Source organism: Erinaceus europaeus, chromosome X, assembly GCF_950295315.1.
Source record: "Erinaceus europaeus chromosome X, mEriEur2.1, whole genome shotgun sequence".
NCBI classification, from domain to species: Eukaryota; Metazoa; Chordata; class Mammalia; order Eulipotyphla; family Erinaceidae; genus Erinaceus; species Erinaceus europaeus.
In genome coordinates, this window is record NC_080185.1 from 5,071,622 (window position 1) to 5,095,387 (window position 23,766).

At 45.7% G+C, this 23,766-nt stretch overlaps 1 protein-coding gene across 6 annotated transcripts in view; it reads right to left on the reverse strand.

The window, feature by feature from the left end:
- Positions 1–23,766, reverse strand: part of MTMR1 (myotubularin related protein 1) — a 58,732-nt gene that overhangs the window by 3,234 nt on the left and 31,732 nt on the right. For all 6 annotated transcript variants that reach the window (XM_060183543.1, XM_016191461.2, XM_016191460.2 and 3 more), the window contains 9 exons: positions 20,354–20,455; positions 19,935–20,018; positions 18,685–18,834; positions 17,130–17,318; positions 14,414–14,599; positions 13,565–13,771; positions 8,420–8,512; positions 2,465–2,578; positions 450–626 (listed from right to left, as the gene is read on the reverse strand). In XM_060183543.1, the coding sequence (XP_060039526.1) occupies positions 450–626; positions 2,465–2,578; positions 8,420–8,512; positions 13,565–13,771; positions 14,414–14,599; positions 17,130–17,318; positions 18,685–18,834; positions 19,935–20,018; positions 20,354–20,455 (1,302 nt within the window). The remainder of the gene's footprint in view (positions 1–449; positions 627–2,464; positions 2,579–8,419; positions 8,513–13,564; positions 13,772–14,413; positions 14,600–17,129; positions 17,319–18,684; positions 18,835–19,934; positions 20,019–20,353; positions 20,456–23,766) is intronic.

Here is a 23,766-nt window from a genome sequence, read left to right on the forward strand (position 1 = left end):
GTGAGGTCAGTCCCATTAAAGGGACTTCATCAACGTCCCATTTGCCCTGGAGACAGTTACTAAGGGTTTTTATCTTGACCTCTAAAGATGAACATAGAACTGGCCACCGAAAGGCAGGGTGGAGCCCTCTGGTGGCTGAGTGCACACAATTCTGCAGTGCCAGCTATTCCTGGAAAGACAGACCTGCTATTTTACAAAGAAGAAAATCCAGAGGGCAGGGTGGTGGTGCATCTGGTTAAGAGCGCATATTACAATGCACAGGGACCTGGGTTCAAGTCCCCAGTCCCCATATGGAAACAGAAAGCTTCATGAGCAGTGAAGTAAGTACTGCAGGCCTCAGTCTCTCTGTCTCTCTCTCATCTTCCCCTTCCCTCTCAACTTCTTTCTTTATCCAAAATAAATAAATACATAAATAAATAAATTTTAAAAGAAGAAAATCCAAAAGATACCTGAGGCCTCATGCGTGGGTTCCATCGCACGTAGTAGTTTACCCACAATTCCAAATGGCTCATACTCGCCACAGGATATAAGACGTGGAACTCGTAATTCACAAAGAAAGGATTGGAGAATTCGTCCAGCTGGCTATTGATATAAGACCATAAAGATATAGTCTTTGTCTGCACATCCTGGAAAGCACAAATGGGATGCGGTGAGAGAAAGCCACTTGTCTGCAAAGCCTCGTGAACTGACCTGACGTGGGTATGCCCTGCTTCTGAACCATCCACTTCTGCTATGCACCGTCACATGCCAAGAATGACAAGGAAACACACACTGGACACCCCCCCCCAAAAAAAAAAAAAACAGATTGAGGGAAGGTCATGAATGGCAACTGGGTCTGTGATGTCAGAAGAGTCACTTCCGGAGAGCCACAGGCTGCAGGCATCCAGTGGTGACGACAGCTCGGATTCCAGTTCCCTTTAGCAGTTCAGCATTGAACACTGGGGGAAGTGGCATTCATAGATCACACACACACACACACACACCACACACACGTACATGTGCACAGACACAAGTGTGCACAGGTCACTCACTGCCATCTCCCCATCACAGTCCATTTCATGATGATGTGTATGAGGAGCTGCTGTGACCACATGTGCCACTATCCAGGAAAACAGGCTGGGAGCGATGCAGCGGGGCAGAGAGACGCAACCACTGATCAAGGATAGCGACATCAAAACCAAGAACAAGGGACGGGGGCGGGGGGGCAATGTACCTTGCTGAGCACGCACAAAAAAGTGCACAAGGACCCAGGTTCAAGCCCTCAGTCCCTGCCAGCAAGAGGGAAACTTCACAAGCACTGAAGCAGTGCTACAAGTGTCTCTCTTTATCTATCTCCCTTTTCCTTATTGATTTGTCTCTATCGTATATATTAATTGTGAATATATTTTATTATTAATATTAATATATTTATATGTATTAAAAGCAAGAGCAGTGAAGCTGTATTGTACAAAAACCTCAAAGTGGGTCCTGGAACTGAATATATGAGCCCCAAATGACTAAACTGCTAGAAGAAAATACAGGGTGAGGTCTTCCTGATATTGGGCCAGGTAGTGATTTCTTAGCTATCACACCAGAAGTGTAGGCAACTGAAGAGAAATAGCCCAACTGGGGCCTCTTCAACATTTACAACTTGTGAGCTTCAAATGATAACATCAGAAATGTAAGAAGACAGCCCACCGACTTGGAGAAAATTTCTGCGATTAGCATATCTGATAAAGGACATGAATATGTAAAGGATATATTAATAGAAGGCAACTTTACAGTTCTACAGGCAATCCTGTTAAAAATGGGAACATGCTCTGAATGAATATTTGTCCACGGGAGACACATTCCAGTGGAAAAGACACACAAAACCAAGCGTCTGAGAGGACATGGAGAACAATGAGCTTCCTCCACTGCTAGAAACTTGCCATCAAGTCCACATAGCCCAAGGTCTCATGGGATGGGGCCCTGTTAAGCCTATAATAAAAAGAAACATAAGTTCTGAGTGCATGTTGAAGTATGTGAGTTAGGGATCATTGAAACCATTTCCCAAAATCAGCAGAAAACGACCTAAAAGTTCAGGGGCTGGGCGATGGTGCACCTGGCTGAGCGCATACGTTACAATGCACAAGGACATAGGTTTGACCCCACCTGCAGGAGGGAAGCTTTGTGAACAGTGAAGTAGTTTTGCGTGTGACTCTCTCTCTCTCTCTCCCTCCCCCTTCCCTCTTGATTTCTGGCTGTTTCTATCCAATAAATAAATAAAGGGGGAGAGGGTTCAGGTCCTGGAACATGATGGCAGAGGAGGACCTAGTGGGGGTTGAACTGTTATATGGAAAACTGGGAAATGTTACACATGTACAAACTATTGTATTTTACTGTCAACTGTAAACCACTGACCCCCCCATACAGAAATTTAAGACAATATATAAAAAAGAGAAAAGTATTTTTAAAATAAAGGTTCACATGCGATCACACATACCTCTTTGAGTCGCTGCTGTTCAGAGTCACACAAGAACGTCCCAAAGAGGCAGCTATAGAGGTGATCCAGAATCGTAATCAAGAATAGTTCATTAAACTCAAAAGCTGATGGAAACTGGAATGAAGAGGGAAATATGGTTTAGGTTTACAGTTCAATTTCTGAAACACAGTATACTGACCATTTTTCACAAGGCAGTTAAGCTGTAGCTTGGAACAGAGTCAAAGTCTAACGGTAAGATTAAGCCCACAGAGTGTTCAGCTCTCTAGATCTGAGTCAGAGCTTGTCACCAGGGCCTGAAGCCAGAAGGGCTGAAACCCCCTCCAATGCCCGAGAAGGATACCACTCCACCACGGCAGGAGGAACGGGGTCCACATCTGTCCTTCTGGCAGAATCAGAGAGAACAGAAATACATGAAGCAACTGCCACAGGTGATCACAGGTGGGAAGTACCTCTGACCCCCAAGCAGACAAGCAAATGGGTAGAGCCTCACTCTTTCTACATGGGGGAGCTGAAAGCACAGCAGCCACCAACATGACTCCAGAAGAAATCCCAAAGTGTCTATGTATGCAGGGACTCAGAATGAAAAGCGTTCTCACAGTGATGGCTCCAGGAACACATCATTCCAGATCCTGACCTTACAACATGTAGGAAAAAAGGTGACGTGATATGAGCAAACAGGGTGCATCCCAGAAACGCAATGTGCCCAAACACTTGACCAATGTTACAGTTACTGCAATGCACCACATTGATAGAAGGACGGATCTCAGTTTCTGTTCTTGGTAGATCTAACTGGGGTTTGGTAACATTCCCATGAGAACTTCTGCAGTGCTAAGAGATTCTGGCCAGATGCTGGCACTTAGCAGCTGTGAAGAGGCGAGTTTTGGACATGATATAAGACCAGTAGCAGGTGGGCGCTGGGGGACTGTGAGAATGTGCCAGCATTCGAACACAGACACAAGGAAATCTATCTTAGGGCTGAGAGCCAATCAGAGCAAAACTGGACAGATACACAGCCACCAAAGCTGAATTCAAGTCAGCTAATTTCAAGATCAGTCCTCAGGGGGCCAGGCGGTGGCACACATAGTACGAAGCACAAGTACCAGCACAAGGATCCCAGTTCGAGCCCCCAGCTCCCCAACTACAGGAGGAGTCGCTTCATAAGTGGTGAAGCAGGTCTGTAGGTGTCTATCTTTCTCTCTCCCTCTCTACCTTCCCCTCCCCTCTCAATTTCTCTCTGTCCTATCCAAAAAAGTCGAAGAAAAAAAAATGGCTGCAGGAGCAGTGGATTCGTAGTGCAGGCACCGAGCCCCAGTGACAATCCTGGAGGTAAAAATAAATAAATCAGTCCCCAGAGTGCCTTTTGTGACCATGGTCAAGCCCATCATCTTAGGAATAACACTGATGGGCAAGTCTATTTGTGACTTCATTGTGTTACTTTCCTAGATCAGGGACAAACATCTCAGTTAGAGGCAAGTCCATCTAGGCCCAGCCAACCCACACCTGAAGTGTTTCTTGTCAACTGGCTCTTACATCTGCCAGCTTAAGGAATTCTGCTCAGCAACCTTAGGCAAAATATGTTAGGGGTTGCTCTCAAAGAAAGTACTTTTTCCTAAGAAGCTCCATCAGAGTGCCACTTCTTCAGAAACATCTAGAACCTAGCTGTGATGGTAGTAGAACTAAGGTTCTTGTTCTGAGATGAATTAACTGCTGGCTGATTCTCTCCCAGGCCTACAGAACCTGTGAGACTGTCACTTGGCAAATCTGAAAATGGCATCACACTCCAAATGATTAGCTTTTAAAAGTAGTGGAGCATAAGCCTTTCCAGTGACACATCCTCAGTTCTATCCCTGGCACCCCCTGGGAGCACCATGGATAGAACCAAATAAAACCACAGCTTGAGTGAGTCGGGTGGTAGCGCAGCGGGTTTAAGTGCACATGGTGCAAAGCACAAGGACCAGAGTAAGGATCCTGGTTCGAGCCCCCAGCTCCCCACCTACAGAAGAGTCGCTTCACAAGCGGTGAAGCAGGTCTGCAGGTGTCTGTCTTTCTCTCCCCCTCTCTGTCTTCCCCTCCTCTCTCCATTTCTCTCTGTCCTATCCAACTACAATGACATCAATAATAATAACTACAACAATAAAATAACAAAGGCAACAAAAGGGAAAATAAATAAATATTAAAAAAAAATTTTTAAGTTAAAAAAAAAAAACAGCTTGTGACTCAGAGGTGGTCCATGGATAAAGCATTAGAATCTCAAGCATGAGGTCATGAGTTCAATCCCTGGCACCACATATGCCACAGTGATACTCTGGTTCTCTCTGCCTTACCTTCTCTCCTTCCTCCTCCTTCTCCATCCCACCTCTCTTCCTCTCTTCCTCTCTTCTCTCTTCTCTCTCTCTCTCTCTCTCTCATAAATAAATCTTGAACAAACAGGACAAGAATTTAATGGATATAGAGCAGTACTTTGGTGTCTCACCCCTTCTCCCTCTCTGCTTCTAATAATAAGGGGGGCTTTTAGGCTGGGGAGGTTACTCAGTGGCATTACACATCAGTGAGTTCTTGGGTTCATTTCCCAGCAATACATAAAATACCAGATGGCCAAGTCCACTATGTCCACTTTCCCTGTTGCTTTCCTATGTAGCTTAGTTATGCTCTATTAATTATAGGCACCATGACATTTATGAATTCTGAGCAAACACATGCACTGACATATACTGAAATCTTAAAGCAAGGCCGGAGTGGCAATTCTGTATCTTATTTCCAAACACCCATAAATATTTGCTGACAGGCAATACTACTTCTACTGGCATGCTTTGAGGTTGTATGAGTCTTTATTCTTAACCCTGGGGTCTGGGAGACTGGATCTGGAAGCCTGGATCTGGGAACCTGGCGGGGTTTGTTCTTTTTTTTTTTTTTTGGGGGGGGGGTTTGTTCTAAAACCTTTCTTTGACCAAATGAGGAGCACAATGTATGGGAAGTCAGGGTGGGTGGCCTCCAGCCAGTTCTGCAACCAGAACTCCAGGGCTTCTGCTATTTATTATTTTATTTTAAATATTTTATTTATTTATTTTCTCTTTTGTTGTCCTTGTTTTTCGTTGTTCTTGTAGTTATTATTGTTACTGATGTTGTCGTTGTTAGATAGGACAGAGAGAAATGGAGAGAGGAGGGGAAGACAGAGAGGGGCAGAGAAAGACACCTGCAGACCTGCTTCACCGCTTGTGAAGCGACTCCCCTGCAGGTGGGGAGCCGGGGGCTCAAACCGGGATCCTTATTCCGACCTTGTGCTTTGCGCCACCTGCGCTTAACCCGCTGAGCTACAGCCCAACTCCCGGCTTCTGCTATTTATGTTGGAGCAGGCCTGCTATTTGGATTCTGAGGACACTGTGGTATTATACTCAAATCAAAAAAATAAAAATAAAGAACAGTTGATAAAGAGACACAGCAGTAGCTGGAGGGACACAAGTGAAAAATTAAGTCTCTGTGGTTTAGTTTGTTTGGGCCTCTTCTCTGGAAACTCTACAATATACCTAAAATATACGGTTACAGCAATGCCATAGAAATGTAGCGTGAAATTCTGCACCCCTCCGGGACAAGGCTATCTAAAGTGTCAAGTGTCTGCTCAACTAGGGCTTTACTAAATAGTTAGTCAAATAATACTTTAATAACTTAAATATAATTATTCTGCCATGGGAGAATGTCTTCCAGACTCTATTAAATAGTTCCTCAATCACTCTTCCCCTTAGTCTGAAAGAGTGATTATGTACACACTGACTGGCTTTTCTTCTCAGTTCTGAAAACCTCTGGATTTACCAGCAAGTGAAAAGTAAATCAATTTTGTTATATAAATCCATCTTGTCTAATAAGCTGCATTTCAATCAATCGTGACTTAGTTAATAAAATCGGGTCATATTGCTGCATCTACTTGGCATTAGTGTTATTCTAGAAGAAATTACTTGTATTTCACGGGTAGACTCAAAGCTTGGAGAGGCAGCTGACATCTTATAGTACAAACCCCCTTTCTTTTACTTAAAATTCAATATACAAGGGTGATGAAATAGCTCACTTGGATAGTGTGCTACTTTGCCATGTGCACAACCCAGGTTCAAGCCCAGACCTCACAGTATTGAAGGACCCTTAGTACTGTGGGGGGCCTCTTTCTATCTCTCTCTCCTCTCCTCTCTCTCTCTCTAAAAAAAATTGAATAAAGAGTACAAAAATGGTATTAGTCAGATATGAAAATAGGCCCTTAGCACAAGGACAAATTAAAGCCAGTTTAAACTAGTGTAAACTCACACACATGTGCAGTGAGGCTTTGGGGATGAAAATGTTACCTAACAATCATAAAAAAAAATGCTCATCTGGAACCATTATTTTTGTATCCCACTTATCCAAGATTTTTTTTCCCTAAAATGGGGTCAAGAGAAATCCCAGCAGGTACTGTGTGTGCCTTACAAGGATTGATACCTGTGCTCAGTCCCAGGAGCACTTTGGACAGGACCAGTGGCTCTGTGGATGGTGAAACAGAGCTTCGGTGCCTTGTCCTCCCCTCCGTCTCCCTCTAAGTATATAGAATCACAAAGCTCACCCAGAGAGGTCACTCAGTTAATGCACCTGCGACACCCCTGTTCTGTTCCCTGGCACCATGCAGACAATTCTGTTCTAGAATGACTCTGAAACCCTTTGTTGACCTGAAGGTAGTGTCCACGAGTCCTGTTCCTGATGGCATTAGCACAGATGCTGCTGTGGGTGACTGCACGGGACAAGTGGCTACGACCTGTCACTCTTCCAGCAGGTGTCTGCCTCCAATACCACGCCCTTCCCTCCAACTGTGGCTTTGTGCCAGCCAACGCTGGGGGAAAAGGGATTTCCAGAGGGTTCTCAAGGCTGCTCTGAAGCAAGTCCAAGGTGACAGCAGAGACTCTGGCAATCTCCTCTGGCTGCCCAGTCCCTTGCTCTGACTCCTGGAGATGCGGCTGTGCTCTCTAGCCCCTACTGCCCCAGGTGCTATCTGCTGGTCAGAAATGCCAAGGCAGCATTTGAGGGGACCCTCAGGGTCCTGGGAGGCTGAGTAAAGTCTCAGCAGACTGTCCCGGAGTCTCATCCCCTGGTAGGCTGGTGGAGGGAGGCAGACAGCCCAGGCCTGCAAGCCGAGCATTCTCTGGCTGCTGGCTGATGCTTTTTGGCTTCACACCAGAACCAAGGGGTGTTTAGAAGACCTACAGACTGCCCCAGGCCCACCAGAGGGAGCACTCTGAGCAAGGTAACTTGTAGAATTCTGACATAGGCTTCCAGATATTCATTTCTCTCAGGACTCTGGATGGGAGGACCTGAGGACTCCAGGGACCCCCCAACATTTGCTTTGCTTTCTTTCTTTTATAATTATTTTTCTTAATTGCAGCAGGGTTATTGCTGGGGCTCAGTTCTGGTACTTCAGATCCAGAGGTCATTCCCCTTTCTTTTTCCTATTTTTATTTGACAGAACAGATTGAAGTTGAAAAGGGAGGGGGAGATAGAGTGGGAGAAAGGCAGACCTGCTTCACCAGTTTGAAGTGCCACCCCTGGAGGTGGGAACTGGGGGCTTGAACCCAGATCCTTGCACACTGTACCATGTGTGCTCAACCAGGTATACTACCACCTGGTCCCTTCTTATTTTTCTTTTTCTTTCTATTTTATTGGATAGGACAGAGAGAAAATTGAAAGGGGAGGAGGAGATTGAAGCTTCCCCTCTGCAGGTGGGGACTGGGGGCTCAAACCCGGATCCCTGCACATTATAACATGTGTGCTCAATGGGGTGTGCCACCGTCTGGCCCCCTTAGCTTATATTGCTATGTGACTGAAATAGTAGGAGGCGCATTCTCCCCATGCCTGCATCCACACGCCCACACCCAGTGACAAGAGACACAGGTGTAGGTGATCCCCAGTTTGAGGGGAAGTGTGAGCCAACTCCAAGTCTCTCACCTGTCTCATCATTTGCCAGACACAGTCAATAAACTGCAGGAAGATAGGTGATCGGTCAGCATCTGCGTGGTTGTCATTGCCGTGGCCCACTCGCTGAGGAGAGATAACATGTCCAACAGGTTAAGGTGGGAAGTGGGCTTCCCAGAAGGCCTGGAAAATTGTCTGGTGGCTAGCATCCCTCACTGTGTCTGCCCCACGGCCAAACAGAATCCCTCCAATCCCAGGCAGTAACCCTTCCAGGGTCACTGACATGAACTGGCCCCATGACTCATGAAACAAAAAACTTTGGTGTACTGGGTTCTGACACATTGCCTTCTATTTATTTATTTATGTATGTATGTATGTATGTATGTATGTATGTATTTATTTATTTATTTATTTAGGATAGAGACATAAATTAAGAAGGGCGAGGGAGACAGATAGGGAGACATATACACACTTGCAGCCCTGCTTCACCGCTCATAAAGCTTCCCCTTTTAGATGGAAACCAGGGGCTTGAACATCCTTGCACACTATATTATGTGCACTCAATCAGGTATACCACCACCCAGCCCGACACATTTTATTTAACTTTATTTTATTTGCTAGGACAGAGAGAAATTGAGAGGAAGGGGGAGACAGAGAGACACCTGTAGACTTGCTTCACCACTTGTACAACTTTCTCCCTGCAGGTGAAGACCATGGGCTTGAACCCAGGTCCTTGTGCCAGGTGTGTGTGTGTGTGTGTGTGTGTGTGTGTGTGTGTGTGTGTGTGTGTGTATATAATTTTTATTTATAAAAAGGAAACACTGACAAAAACCATAGCATAAGAGGGGTGCAACTCCACACAATTCCCACCACCAGAACTCCATGTCCCATCCCCTCCCCTGATAGCTTTCCTTTCTTTAACCCTCTGGGAGTATGGACCCAGGGTCATTGTGGGATGCAGAAGGTGGAAGGTCTGGCTTCTGTAATTGCTTCCCTGCTGAACATGGGCGTTGGCAGGTCAATCCATACTCCCATCCTGCCTCTCTCTTTTCCTAGTGGGGCGGGGCTCTGGCAGCACAGTGTTTTCTATAGCTGCAACCGAGACGCTATGAGTAGTGGCTAGAGAGGTGGCACAGTGGTAGAGCACTGGACTTATAGACTTGAGGCCTTGCGTTTGATCCCTGGCACTGCATATTCCAGAGTGACACTCTGGTTCTGTCTGTCTCTCTCATCAAGTTATTATGTTTCATTAAGTAAGTTCTCAAAATAAGTCCTAAGCAAAGGGCACGTTTCTCAAATGCCCTATGTCTGAGAGTAGGAATAAGGGTCAACAGTCTATATGCTCGACTTACGGAGCACCCAGATCTCACTCTTGAGGGAACATGGTATGTGGCGGTAGGGGCTGCTGGAGGTGGCTGAGCAGGACATTTCTGTTCCCTTGGTTTTACTGAGATGTAACTGATTCCACTCTTACATGTTCTCATATTCTACCTTCCTTTTGCTATTTCACAGGTCAAATAAAAATGAACTGTAACTATATGAAGAGGACTGAGAACACATTGAAAGTGTCAAGTTAAAAAGCAGTTTGAGGGCTGGCAAAATAGCTCACTTGGGTAGTGCTCTGCATTGCCATGTTGTTAGTCCCAGGTTGAAGCCTGGCGTCCACTGAATTGAACTTTATTTAAAACAAATAATGTAGCTCAAAAATGAGCATGAGAGACTTCAACCAGTCTGATGAGTGAGCAAAGGGCGATGGAGAGAATTTTTTGCAATTGGAGCTCAATCAACACATAGAAAGTGAGAAATATTTGTCCCCCCCATGGTGTCTGGACCCATAACAGTCACCAAGAAGGATTTAACAACAGGGAAACAGAACACCCAAGTCAATACAACAGCCTAGGACACTACTGGCTTATAAAAAAAAAGGAAGGAATAAAGAAAGAGAAGAGAAGAAGGAAAAAGAAAGGGGAAAAGAAAGCATATTTATGTGTTTTTTTAATTTTAATTTTCATTTTTTATACCAGAGCCCTGATCAGCTCTGGCTTATGATGGTACAGGGGATTGAACCTGGGACTTCAGAGTCTCAGGCATGAGAGTCTCTTTGCATAACCATTATGCTATCTATCTCTCACGCTATTCATGTTTTTTTTTAATTTAATTTTTTAAATCTTTATCTGTTGGATAGAAACAGTCAGAAATTGAGAGGGAAGGGGTTGATAAAGGAGAGAGACAGAGAGACACCTGCAGCACTGCTTCACCACTTGTGAAGCTTTCCTTCTGCATGTGGGGACCAGCGGCTCGAACCTGGGTCCTTGCACACTGTAACATGTGTGCTCAAACCAGGTGTGCCACCACCTGGCCCCTATTCATGTATTTTTTATAGAGACCGAGAAATCAAGAGGGAAGGGGAGATGATAGATAGATAGATAGACCTGCAGACCTGCTTCACCACTCATGAAACTTTCCCCCTGCAAGTGGGGGCCAGGGGCTTGAACCCAGGTCCCTGATCATGGTAACATGTGTGTTCAACCAAGGGCACCACCATCCTGCCCTCACTATTATCTTCTTCCCTGCTTTCTGCTGGGGTGGAGGGTGTGAGAAATACACCTTAGCCATTGTGACTGTGTAGCTCAGTGACATTAAGCTTCTCCATCGTGGGCTGCCCAAACACTGTGAACCCCCCTCCAGAACTTTCTCGTGGTATAAAAGTACAACTCTCCTTGTTAGATGACTTCCCACACTCCCCTTCCTTCCCTTTCCCTGCCGCACCCACCTTTCTACTTCCTGTCACATAGTCTGGCTGCTCTGGAGCTTCCCAGGGCCGGAGTCCCACAAACTCTGTCTCTGTATCACTCAGCGCTAGGCCCTCAAGATCCAGCCAGGCTGTGGCACGCATCACAACTTTTTCACTACTGAGCTACAGCTGATTTTCAAGGGGTACAACTGCACCCCTCTTCAGATTATGTTATGCTGGCATGCCCACAAAGCCCCGCCCATTCTTGCCTTCTCGGTCTCATGGGGCCACATGGGCTCAGCTGGTGGACACAGGCTGCCTCTGCTTTTCAGAGGCTGAGTCCCACAGCCACCAACAAGGCTGTGCAAAAGAGACATGTTTGCTTCTTTGGGGTGCGTACACAAAAGTGGGCTTTCTGGATCCTAGGGTGACTGTTCCCCACAGAGCTGCATGCCCCAGTTTAGATGTTCACCCCCACCCCAGTAAAAAAAATATGGAGAAAAGGGGCCAGGTGGTGGCGCACCTAGTTGAGCACACATGTTACAATGTTCAAGGACCCAGGTTCAATCCCCTGGTCCCCACCTATAGAGGGAAAGCTTTGCAGGTGGTGAAGCAGGGATGCAGGTGTCTCTCTGTCTCTCTCCCTCTTTATCACCCCCTTCCCTCTAGATTTCTGGCTGTCTCTATCCAATAAGTAAATAAAAACAATTTTAAAAAAAGGGAGAGCCTGGGTATCAGGGTTTAATGTACCATACAGAGTTCAGCACCAAGAGTTAACAACTTAATCTTCATCTTTCCTTTCCATAGCTGCTCACTGAGCAACTAGGGAACATGTGAGGCCTCCTGCCTGCCCCTCAGTGCCCATCAGAAACCTGGCCCCTGGCTAGGCATGTGGGGTACCAAGATAATGGGGCACAGGGTCAATCAGTCACCTGCAATCTACTTGGGTTGTCAGAAAATTCATGATGCTTTTCTACATACAAAACCTAGAAAGATACATAATAACTTTTCCAACAGCCCAACAGTTATAGAAGAAAACATGCAAACCACAAGGGCAGCAGAGTGTTCCCAAGGCTCTATGTTGGAGATGGGTGTGGTGATGTCACAGAGGCAGAAAAGGGCCATCTTAGGATGGGTCTAGGGAGACGAGGATGGAGAGTCAGGCATGTCACAGTCGTGTGGGAGGTCCCATTAGAGACCAGCTAGAGGGACAGTGCTTGCTTCTTAAGTGGCTATTCATTAAGGCTGTGGCAGGGGACACCTGGGGTGTCACATGTTGCAGGACACAGCTGAGGCTCTAGAGAGGAGGCCAGAGAAGGGAGGCAAAAACAGCCAGGTCACCACAGGCTCTGAAGGGTACAGTGGAGCATGCCCTGCACAACACAGCAAGCTCTCACGGCCGCACTGAAAGTGACAACCTCAGCTCTGAATCTTACAACTTTGGCTATGGGGGGGGGGGGGAATGATGGCTTGGAAGAGGGCCAGCAGCTCCCACTTCCATGAGGATCCTACAGCTACAGGCACATTCTCAGAGATGGAAGGTAAAGGCTTTGGAGCTACATAGAGGAGCTTTCTGCCTACCACTGTGAAAAGACTTGATGTTCTCAACTGTGCACTTTAAATGAATTCTCTGGCCTATGAATTCTTGTCTTTGTTTGATTTGATTTGATTTGATTTGATCTGATCTGATCTGATCTGACAGGACAGAGAGAAAATGAGAGGCAAAAAGTGATTCACCACTGGTGAAGGCCCCACCCCACCCCCACAAGTGTGGACCAGGGGCTTAAACCTAGGTGCCTGCTCATGGTAAAGTGCACTCAACTGGTTGTGCCACTGGCCAATCCCCTTTTAAATGAATTCGACTACAGTCTTTTTTAAGACTCAACCTACTTGGGAGTCCGGCTGTAGCGCAGCGGGTTAAGCGCAGGTGGCGCAAAGCACAAGGACCGGCATAAAGATCCCGGTTCGAACCCTGGCTCCCCACCTGCAGAGGAGTCACTTCACAGGCGGTGAAGCAGGTCTGCAGGTGTCTATCTTTCTCTCCCCCTCTCTGTCTTCCCCTCCTCTCTCCATTTCTCTCTGTCCTAGCCAACAACGACAACAACAATAATAACTACAACAATAAAACAACAAGGGCAACAAAAGGGAATAAATAAATAAAGTAAATATTGAAAAAAATATATTGAAAAAAAAAGTTTAAAAAAAAAAGACTTAACCTACTCTAAAAAATAAAATATATAGAATGTCCAGGAATAAACAAGGCTTAGGGTGCTTTGTGAAGGCAGTTCAAGTCTGACATAGAGCAGAACACCTGGGAGTGTGGACATGTATGTGTGTGTGTATGTGTGTGTGTGTGTGTGTGTGTGTGTGCATGCACATGTGCTTGCATGTTGCATTTAATAGAGCAAAGTGATCAACACATGTATTTCAACAGCACAACTTACTAGAGCAAAGCGATGGCCGAAGCTGACCCACTCCTTCTCTATGAGAGCCTCAAAGCCTTTGATGGTACGGTAGTAACTGTCCAGCATCAGCATGGCCAGAGACGTCAGCTGGGCAGTGCGGTCCCAGCCGTCGCTGCAATGTACCACCACCGACGTTTTCCCAGACTCGATCTTATCAGCGATTCTTACTGCCCCCGCAAGGAGCATCTGCAGGTAAAAGGGCAATCAGACCAGGCTGTTCGTGACTTCTATGGCAGCAGAAATGAACTCTGGGGTAAATACTTGCTGTTCAGGCCAATGAAGCAAACAAGGACACAATCAATTGAGAGCAACTAAGAAACAACAAAAAAGTTCTAGTAAGAAAAACTAACAGCAGCAAATAAGGCCCTTTATTAAAGGGCCCCCGAGTATTTATTTATTTATCTATTATTTTGATAGGACAGAGATAAATCGAGAGGGGTTGGGAGACAGAAAGGGAGAGAGACACCTACAAACCTGCTTCACCACTTGTGAAGCTGCCCCCCTTCCCCCAGAGGTAGGTACCAGCGACTCGAATGGGGAGGTGGGGTCCTTGCACTTGGTAAAGCGTGCACTTAACTGGGTGTGCCATCACTCGGCCCCACTACCAAGTACTTTAAGAGCCTCATCTAAGGCCAGCACTGTCTCCTTTTTAGAGGACACAATCCCTCCCCAGACCACAGTCTGGATACTAGACAGGGAGGCTGAGAGAGCTATAGTACACGACAAGGATGTGTTTATTCAGTGATGAGAAACCACATAGACAGTCAGACTTAGAGCCCTGACACAGAGACCAGGAACAGAAATTGTGTGGCGAGCTAGCCCTTTTACCCGGATGTACTCCAGCCAGTGCGTCCCATCCACATTGGACAGCCACCGGGTCTCATCAATGGAAGGGTACGCAATCTCTTTCAGTTTTCGAAGCGACTCCCGCATCACGTGGATGTTGTGGATCTCCAAGAACACGAGTTCCGCATTGGGGTAAGCGCTTTCACTCTCATACCCTCCGCCCTTGGCCTGTCGGAGACAGAAGACAGATCTCACTTCTTCAGAGTCCATTTGAGAAGCAGCCAACTTAACTATTCACAGCGAGCCCCCTGCAGCCCTGCCAGTGACCTGGGAACAAACACCACAAACCCAGAGGCTTTAATCTCTCACAGTTCCAGAGGCTAAAGTTGGAAATGAGAGTGGTGCTCTCCTGGGGTGGAGCCTTCTCTGTCTCAGGTGGCTCCAGGTACTCCTGGATACCTGACACAGTACCCTCTGCCTCATCATCACCCAGCCTTCTCCTTGTATCTGTGTCCTTCCTCTTAGGGCAACACTGGACTGAACTAGGGCCCACTGAATGTGACATAACTTCCTATTAACACAGTCACAGTTGCAAAGACTCAATTCCAAACTCAGACCATATTCATAGCTACCAAAAATTCAGACTCATGAGAACACAACTTAACATCCATGGCCCATTGACAGTTTGAAACCACTGTCAGCCAGCCCTTTCTCAGGGAGAATCAGGTTTAAATTGTTAGTGTCATCTGTCCAAATAGAAAAGGCAACTAGTACAGTATTCCTATATAATAAGTAAAATGATTCACAGGTCCCAGAAAATAAGATCTTGTTAAGTAACTTATTCTAAAGATCTGTTTTTTAAGACAGAAAAGCAGAGAGGCAGGGGGAGGGGGGAATCGGGCTCAAACCTAGGTTGCATATGTAGCCAGAATGATCTATTTTATGGCAGAGAGAGAGAGAGAGAGAGAGAGAGAGAGAGAGAGAGAGAGAGAAGCACTGCTTAGGTTTGGCATATAATGTACCAGGGATTAAGCTTGGCACTTCACATATGCCAGGCCTTTGCTTCACCTAGACCCAAACTAAGCTAATCGTAGACCTGATTTCACTATGTGACTACCAACAGGTAGCCATTACCCTCAGTGCTACATTTGCATTTAATTTTCCTTAAATCCCAAATGACAGGTTACTTTGCAGTTACACAAGGAGCTGAGGTTACCACGTGGCTGGGTCTTGAACATGTGACACTAGGTGAAGTCAGTCACAACAAAGTCATAGTAAGACACGTAGTCTGGAACTCTGTGTCTGTACAAATTCCAGAAAAAAAGCAAATCTGGGGAGTCGGGCAGTAGCGCAGCGGGTTAAGCACATGTGGCATGAAGCGCAAGGACCGGCATAAGGATACTGGTTCAAGCCCCCAGCTCCCCACCTTCAGGAGAGTCGCTTCATAGGCAGTGAAGCAGGTCTGCAGGTATCTATCTTTCTCTCCCCCCTGTCTTCCCCTCCTCTCTCCATTTCTCTCTGTCCTATCCAACGACGACGACATCAATAACAACAACAATAATAACTACAATAACAATAAAAAATAACAAAAGGGAAAATAAATATTTTTTAATTTTTTTTTAAAAAAGCAAATCTATAGATGGCCAGGGCTGGGGCTGGGGCTGGAGAATGGGCATAGGGTTTCCACTCGGAGACCAACTTGACCGTCGTCTGGAATTACACAGCAGTGATAGTCACAAGGTGGACGCACCAGTGTCACTGACTTGTGAAGATCGGGCTAGTTTAAATAGGGAGTTTATTGTTATCAAAGAGCTTCCTCAATAAGCCAGTTTTTGAACCTACAATTTACTAGTGTGAGGAGATAAATGTACCACTCCTGATGCAGTGAGGCGTGCGTGGGTCTGAGCAGGGCTGGCCCAATCCCCTTGGGCCTGGCACAGGACAGTGAAGTAGCCATGCTTTCACAGCTGGGCAACTGGAAGGCCGCACACCACTGACAAGAACTGTAAACAACTGTTTTGAGCCTTTCTTACATGGAGAGTGGGTCTAGAAGCTTGATTTGTCACCAGGTAGTCTGGTCCCCTTCAGCTAGAAGGGCTTGAACAGGAGCTGCTACCGGTGCCCGAAGGGAACTTCCTGCATTCGCCTACTTTCACAGAGCTGACTCCACTCCATTCGCTTTTTCCATTCTGTTTCCCCGCGGCACTGAAGAAGGAACCGAAGGCCCTGCACATGCTCCATATCGCTGGGTACCCTCTAGCCCAGTGGGTTTATTCTATATTTTTAGAGAATAAAGGAACACCACAGCACCACCCACTCCACCATCCATAGAGCCTCCTCAAGTGCTCTCTGGTACTCCCATGTGGTCCTGGGCTGGAACACAGAGTCTCCAGCATGGCGAGCTATCTCCAACCCCCGCTGATGCCATTCTGCCAAAGCTTCAGAGTAGCTATGCACTCACTGCTCAAGCAATCACAACACTGACTGGGCTACAGGGACTCTCAGGAGCCTCCTGATTTTGCTAAAATTCATCCTTGATTCTTGGTACTCTCTTTCTAAGGCTCTCCTTATCTGACTCAGCAAACAGAGTTGTGAAGAAGCCGTGAGCAAGGCACAAGACCCTATAGTACCTCTCAGAGTACAGTGCTGGGCTACTCCATAGGGCCCCACCTTCAGGAGGGGAGGGGCACCAGAGGCTACCAGTAGAGTGGACCGGTTCTCAGACAGCACCTGAGAAGAGAGCCCCTGGAGAATGTACCTTGTTGGTGTCTGCAACACTGTTCTGCCTCGCATCAAAGATGATAAGTTTGTGGGACTGCGCGTTTGCATCCATTATTGTCTGCAGGTATTTCTCATCTTCTTTGCAGCGCTTATCACTGGGGCCCACAAGTGGCTGGCTGCAACGGATAATTGCTGCCTGAGTTTCTGGATGAATCCAGGACAATACCTAGTGTTCAAGAGTGACAACTATTAATACTGGTCCAAAACGTGTTCCGATTACCAGCTAGTCAAACAAGTTCTCTTAAACATGGCTTCTCTTCATGATAGCCCTCAAAGTAAGAAGAGGGTTGGACCAACCACACCATGAGAGCAGCTATGGGACACAGTGTTTGGGTCAAATTAAAACAAGTCTGACCAGAGGAGCTCTAGAAATCCCTTCCACCTCCCAAAGTCTGTGATTCCAAGAAAGGCGGAGACTAAGTCAGACAGTTATGACATCAAGCCCCATTCCTGTTTGACTGACTAGATTATTGTGTCTTTTGAGTTAAAAACAAACACGTGCCTCAACAATGTCACAGCTTACAGGGTGAGGACACAGTTAATATACAGTCTCTCATAAAATCTAAAGCTATGCCCCCAAACCTCCTGGTTTTCCTTCTGTGGCCAAAAGACGCAGGGTTAGAACAGATCAAGACCATCACCTTCCTCAGCTCATGGTGGTTATAATCTCATGGTGTACTCATAGCTCCACAGCTCCACATTGCACATGTACTCAAACATGTATAGGGTATGTATCCCAGCCGTGCTTCAATAAAGCAGCTCAAAGATCCACCACCTCTGCTGGCTCTGAGGTCTAGTTTTGTGGTGGGATCCCTCTTCTGCTACTACTGTACTCAGCACCCAAGTAAGGGTGTATTTTCTCCAGGATGATTCAATCAATCCAGTGATGCCCACTGTTTAGGTGAAGGCAATGGCATATGAACTTTCTCCTGTTTCCTCTATTAAAAGTGATGTTGCCCCCTGGATTTTAGCAAGGCCAACTCATATGGGGCTGAGTCTTACAAACAAAATGTTTATATAATCAGGTCATTAAAAAAAAATCATATATAAATCTCTGAATTGAAGCAACAGATTCAAAAATATTACCAAATACAAATGAGTTTACAGTCTAATGTTTAACACACAGGCACAGCCTCTCATCTCCCCTTGACTGAAGTCGTGTCTCTTCATCGTGTCTCTTTCCCTCCTTCCCCAGAGTCTTTTGCATTGGTGCAATAAGCCACACCCAGTCCAAGTTTCACCTTGTGTTTTCCCTTCCTGTTCTCTGTTCTTCAGTTCTAAGTATAAGTGAGATCACTTCATATTGGTCTTTCTCTTTCTGGTTTGTCTGGCGACATGATGCCTTTGAGTTCTGGTCAGGCTATTATAAAGGAAAGGTACTTCCTGAGAATCAAAGACATGTTCATATCTTCAGGTTTACCATTCTCCTTCCCATTTTATTCACCACATGCCTTCCTGGCTTGCTTGTTTTTTTTGTATTCCATCCAAGAGTGTACGTGTGCAGATCTCAGTGTCAAAAGCCTCCTACTTACAGGGACTCTGCCTTTCGCACGAAAGGCTGCCACTTTGGAAAGGTCATCATCTTTGACGCTGGTAGGCACAACGATGATGGCAGGGTAAGTGTCACACAGCTCATAATTACTGTTTACTTTGGAGATTTTCCAACTCTCATTTGGCAAGCCCTGAGAAAAAGAAAGAAGGGGAAAGCAGACTTAGACCATTTCCAACAGTACCCATCCCAAGTCACATTTGCTTGTTTTCTATTAACCATCATTTACTGCTACTCAAAAGTTTTAATATACATTTGTCTAATAAACCCACTTCCTACCCATTTAAAACAATCCACAGACCTTAAAATGTTCCTAGCAGACTCAAAACCAGGTAATTATTTGCACATTTCTTCTTGTGTGCTTTCAATAAGGAATGAGCATAATGCTGTTCTTGACAATACTCATGGGAAGAGAGACAAAAGAAATTTCTTACAAATGTCTAAAATAAGTAACATAAATCAGCGTGACTGAATATAAGGAGGAGCAACAGACACAATGTCGTGAGCGAACAGATATCTTTTTGGAATATCCTGAAACCACACACTAAAGGGCTAGCACGTCAGGGACACAGAATCAGAGTGATGCGATCACACCATGTGCTGGAAATCTCATTTCAGCCACTGGTTTTGATCCTTATGCACCAACTCCATTATCAGAGCATCAGTAGAAACCTTCAGGCACGCTTGCTTTGTATCATCCTCTGTGTACTCCGGGAAGATCTGGAAAATGGCGGGCACACAGTGGCATTTTTAAAAGTTTGGTTTGAGGAGAAGGGGGTATTCTGGTCGTGAGGGACCCCAAGATGAATAAGCTGGACCTGTGGATTGCTTACTGTAGATTTTGTCCCTACTAACCTTCTTCTTCTTTTAATATTTATTTATTGTCCCTTTTGTTGCCCTTGTTGTTTTATTGTTGTCGTTATGGTTGCTGTTGTTATTGATGCCGTTGTTGTTGGATAAGACAGAAAGAAATGGAGAGAGGAGGGGAAGGCAGAGGGGGAGAGAAAGATAGACACCTGCAGACTTGCTTCACCGCTTGTGAAGCGACTCCCCTGCAGGTGGGGAGCCGGGGGCTTGAACTGGGATCCTTACTCCGGTCCTTGCGCTTTGTGCCAAGTGTGCTAACCCACTGTGCTACCGCCCAACTCCCTGTTCCCACTAACTTTCTAACCTTCTAAAGAAGAAAAGGAAGGTCAACTTGATCACTTTCAAGTTGCTAAGCAATCGACTTACCTGTCTCTTATATTCAAATACTGGGTCATACACTTTCCATCCATTCGTTGGAAACTTTTCTTTATAGTTGAATGCAAATAGTGTCTGGATACAAAAACAGAAATGACAGCAACAACAACAAAAACAAAAAACAGAGAACAAAAGAATGCCACCATTTCTTTTCTATATTGTATGCCCATTATCACTGCATTTTCAGTGACACAATGAATGTATCAAAATCCCTACTTTAATCTGTAAATTTCTGAAGCATCAAACTGGCAGCTTTTCTTAATCATTCCACAAGCTGACAAATTTTAAATATTCTAATATTAGTTCCCAATAGAGAGAAAGTAAACCTTTGGAAAAGGAAACAGGAGACATGAAATTTTAGGCCCCCTGCGCCACCCAAACATGAAAATGGTTTACTAGGATGATCATACCTGGCCAGTGGAAAGAGGAAATGCATGTTTGTTGAGGTTTTCAAATATCCCCAGTTTACTCTGTTCTTCCTGTTTATAAGCAAGTCGCAAGTTCCTCATATCCTGTAAAACAATGAGTACAACTCATTGACTCAACACACATCGAGTCCAGACGCATGGTATTTTGGTATGTTCTCATGTTATAATCTATCTTGTTCCAACTAGCAAAGGTGATTACCAAAAACACTTCCACTACAATTAAACCCAAGGAAAGTACAACAAAGGGGACAGGGGTAGGACTCACCAGCTGAAACCAAAAACAGGGTGAGTCAGACTGCCCAAGTCACCAAGTCCTGTGCAGTGAATTTGCTGAGAGCCTTAAAATGCCTGAGGAGTCAATTCTAGAACCCTCACCCTCCATACAACAGGAAGAGAAGACAGCATACTAGTTCCCTGTCCCCACAGCTAGAACCCTGTGTCACATAGAGAGTGACCCTCGGTGCTATCCCTACAGAAACTGCAATGCTGTTTCTTGAGTGACACCCCACCTTACCCTACTCTTGCAAGTGCATGTGAGCAGGGACTTCCCTGGGGAGGCCAGCTGCAGGGTGCACTTCCTTCCCAGGGCCGGTCTGAACCACGACCCCACTTTTTAGACCCATGCCATTAGCAAAATACAGATATCTTCTTTAACGTTCCATGACATTTGGAAAGAAGTACGATCACAAACAAACTCAGGTACGAGCAAGTTGGGAGAAGAGGGGTTCCGGCAGTGGCATGATTTATATAACCTTATATATAATACAGTATATACAATACTTTATAGATGCAGATGACTTAGATTCCTTCAGTCAAGCCACCTAAATGAAAGAAGCACAGCTACTGGATTACTGATTGTTGCTTCAGATATCTTGGGCTACCAAGACACCCACATCCACCAGGCTGATGCACATCTGAGCATGCATGGGATTCTGTGGAGTCCATTACCACAAGTGCCTGCAGGAATGATGAGAGAGTGAGAGAGACCTCTCTCATAATAAATACATCTTAGAGGAAAAAAATGGAAAAGTGGCTTTGTTTATATTCTAATGCCAGCCCAGGGTTGCTGTTCTGAGACATGATCAGATCAAAGAGATGTGCAGGACTGCGGTAACTGAATGTGGAAAGAGCCCCAGCAATTCCCCTAGGGACGGCTGTTGCTAACATCAGTGAAAATCAGACATTTCATTCAGGGGTTTCAAAAGCAGACAAGGCATCACTAAAGTTAACCTACACATTTCTATCTGATACATTGGAGGCAGGACACAAAACAAAAATGAACAGCTCAGGTGGAAATTACAGCATATGATCACATTTTTAAGGTTTTAATTTTCTTTTTTAGTTGATAGGACAGAGAAAAATTGAGAGGAGACAGAAAGGGAGACACACACACACACACACACACACACACACACACACACGCCTGCAGCACTGCTTTACCGCTTGTGAAGCTTTCCCATGCAGGTGGGGACCAGGGGCTTGAACTCAGGTCCTTATGCAAGGGAACATATGTACTCAATGAAGTAAGCCACTGCATGGCCCCCATGATCATCTGTTGGGGGGCCTCCAGGGTTACTGCCGGGGCTCAGTGCCTACACCACAAATCTTCTGCTCCTAGAGGCTATTTTTTCCCTTTTGTTGCCCTTGTTGTTTTATCATTGTTGTGGTTATTATTGTTGTTATTGATGTCATTGTTGGATAGGACAAAGAGAAGAGGGGAAGAGAGAAAGAGGGAGAGAGAAAGATAGACACCTGCAGCCTTGCTTTACTGCTTGTGAAGTGACCCCCCCACTGCAGGTGGGGAGCCAGGGGCTCGAACCGGGATCCTTATGCCAGTCCTTGCGCATTGCGCTATGTGCGCTTAACCCGCTGCACTACTGTCCGACCCCCCTTATTATTTATTTATTATTTATTATTTATTTATTTATTTGCCTCCAGGGTTATCACTGGGGAACAGTGCCTGTCATGAATCCACTGATCCTGGAGGCTATTTTTCCACTTTTGCTGCCCTTGTTGTTTATTGTTGTTATTATTGTTGTCATTGCTGTCACTGTTGTTAAACAGAACAGAGAAAAATGGAGAGAGGATGGGAAGACAGAGAGTGGAAGAGAAAGACAGATACCTGCAGACCTGCTTCACCACTTGCGAAGTGACCCTCCTGCAGGTGGGGAGCTGGGGGCTCGAACCGGGATCCTCGTGTTGGTCCTTGTACTCCTCACCATGTGTGCTTAACCTGCTGTGCTACCGCCCAGCCCCTCATGATCATTTTTTTTTTTATCATAAAAGTTACTGATAGGGGTCGGGTGGTAGCGCAGTGGGTTAAGCGTGCGTGGCTCAAAGCGCAGGGACCAGAGTAAGGATCCGGGTTCAAGCCCCTGGCTCCCCACCTGCAAGGGAGTCACTTCACAGGCGGTGAAGCAAGTCTGCAGGTGTCTATCTTTCTCTCCCCCTCTGCCTTCCCCCACTGTCTCCATTTTTCTTTGTCCTATCCAACAATGAGCGACATCAACAATAACCATAATAACCACAACAAGGCTACAACAACAAGGGCAACAAAAGGGGGAAAAATGGCCTCTAGGAGCAGTTGATTCATGGTGCAGGCACTGAGCCCCAGCAATAACCCTGGAGGCAAAAAAAAAAAAGTTACTGATAGAGCCTATCCCTTTAGGAACTCTTTGACTGTCCGCTGTTCAAAGGAGGGTCTTTATTCCTTGCTTCCTTTCTTATCATTTTATTAGGAATTTAATGACATTTCATTATTTTCAAACAAGGCAGTTGTCACTGCACGAGTACCATTTCCTATCTCCCCATGACAGGTATCTGCACACCACTCCCACCACCAACTTTGGAAGAGGATCTACAAGCAATTAACCCTCCTTTCCCTCTGACCACTCCAAAATGTACCAGGTATCAATCAGCACTTGGCTTTCGGGTCTGTGTTGATTAGAAAGACTTCCACAGAGAGACTGACTTTAATGGCTATTGTAAGGCTAGGAGATTGGGCAGATGGCTGGAAGAGGCCTCTGTCCTGCAAATGTCCGTTCCCAGGAGCACAAATCACTCTGCGCAGAGACTGAAACTGTGACCTTAAAGGGACAGGGTGACCGGACATAGCCCTAAAGTGATAAGGACACTCATCTTGGGTAAACTGAGTCAGAAGAATACAATGAGTCCTTCCCAAACTGTTTTGCAGGAGCTTCCCTGTCGAAGCTGTAAATAGGTTAGGATGATTTTCAAAAAGAAAAGGGAAGGAAAGAAAAAAACAAAGAACAGAAACTCATACCACCTCCCTTTTCCTTGTCTGCCTCAAAATTTACCCCATTTTCCTGACCTGGTGGCATAAAGGCCCTATCCTGTTTGCCCTGAAATTCACCCTGTTTTTTCAAAAAAAAAAA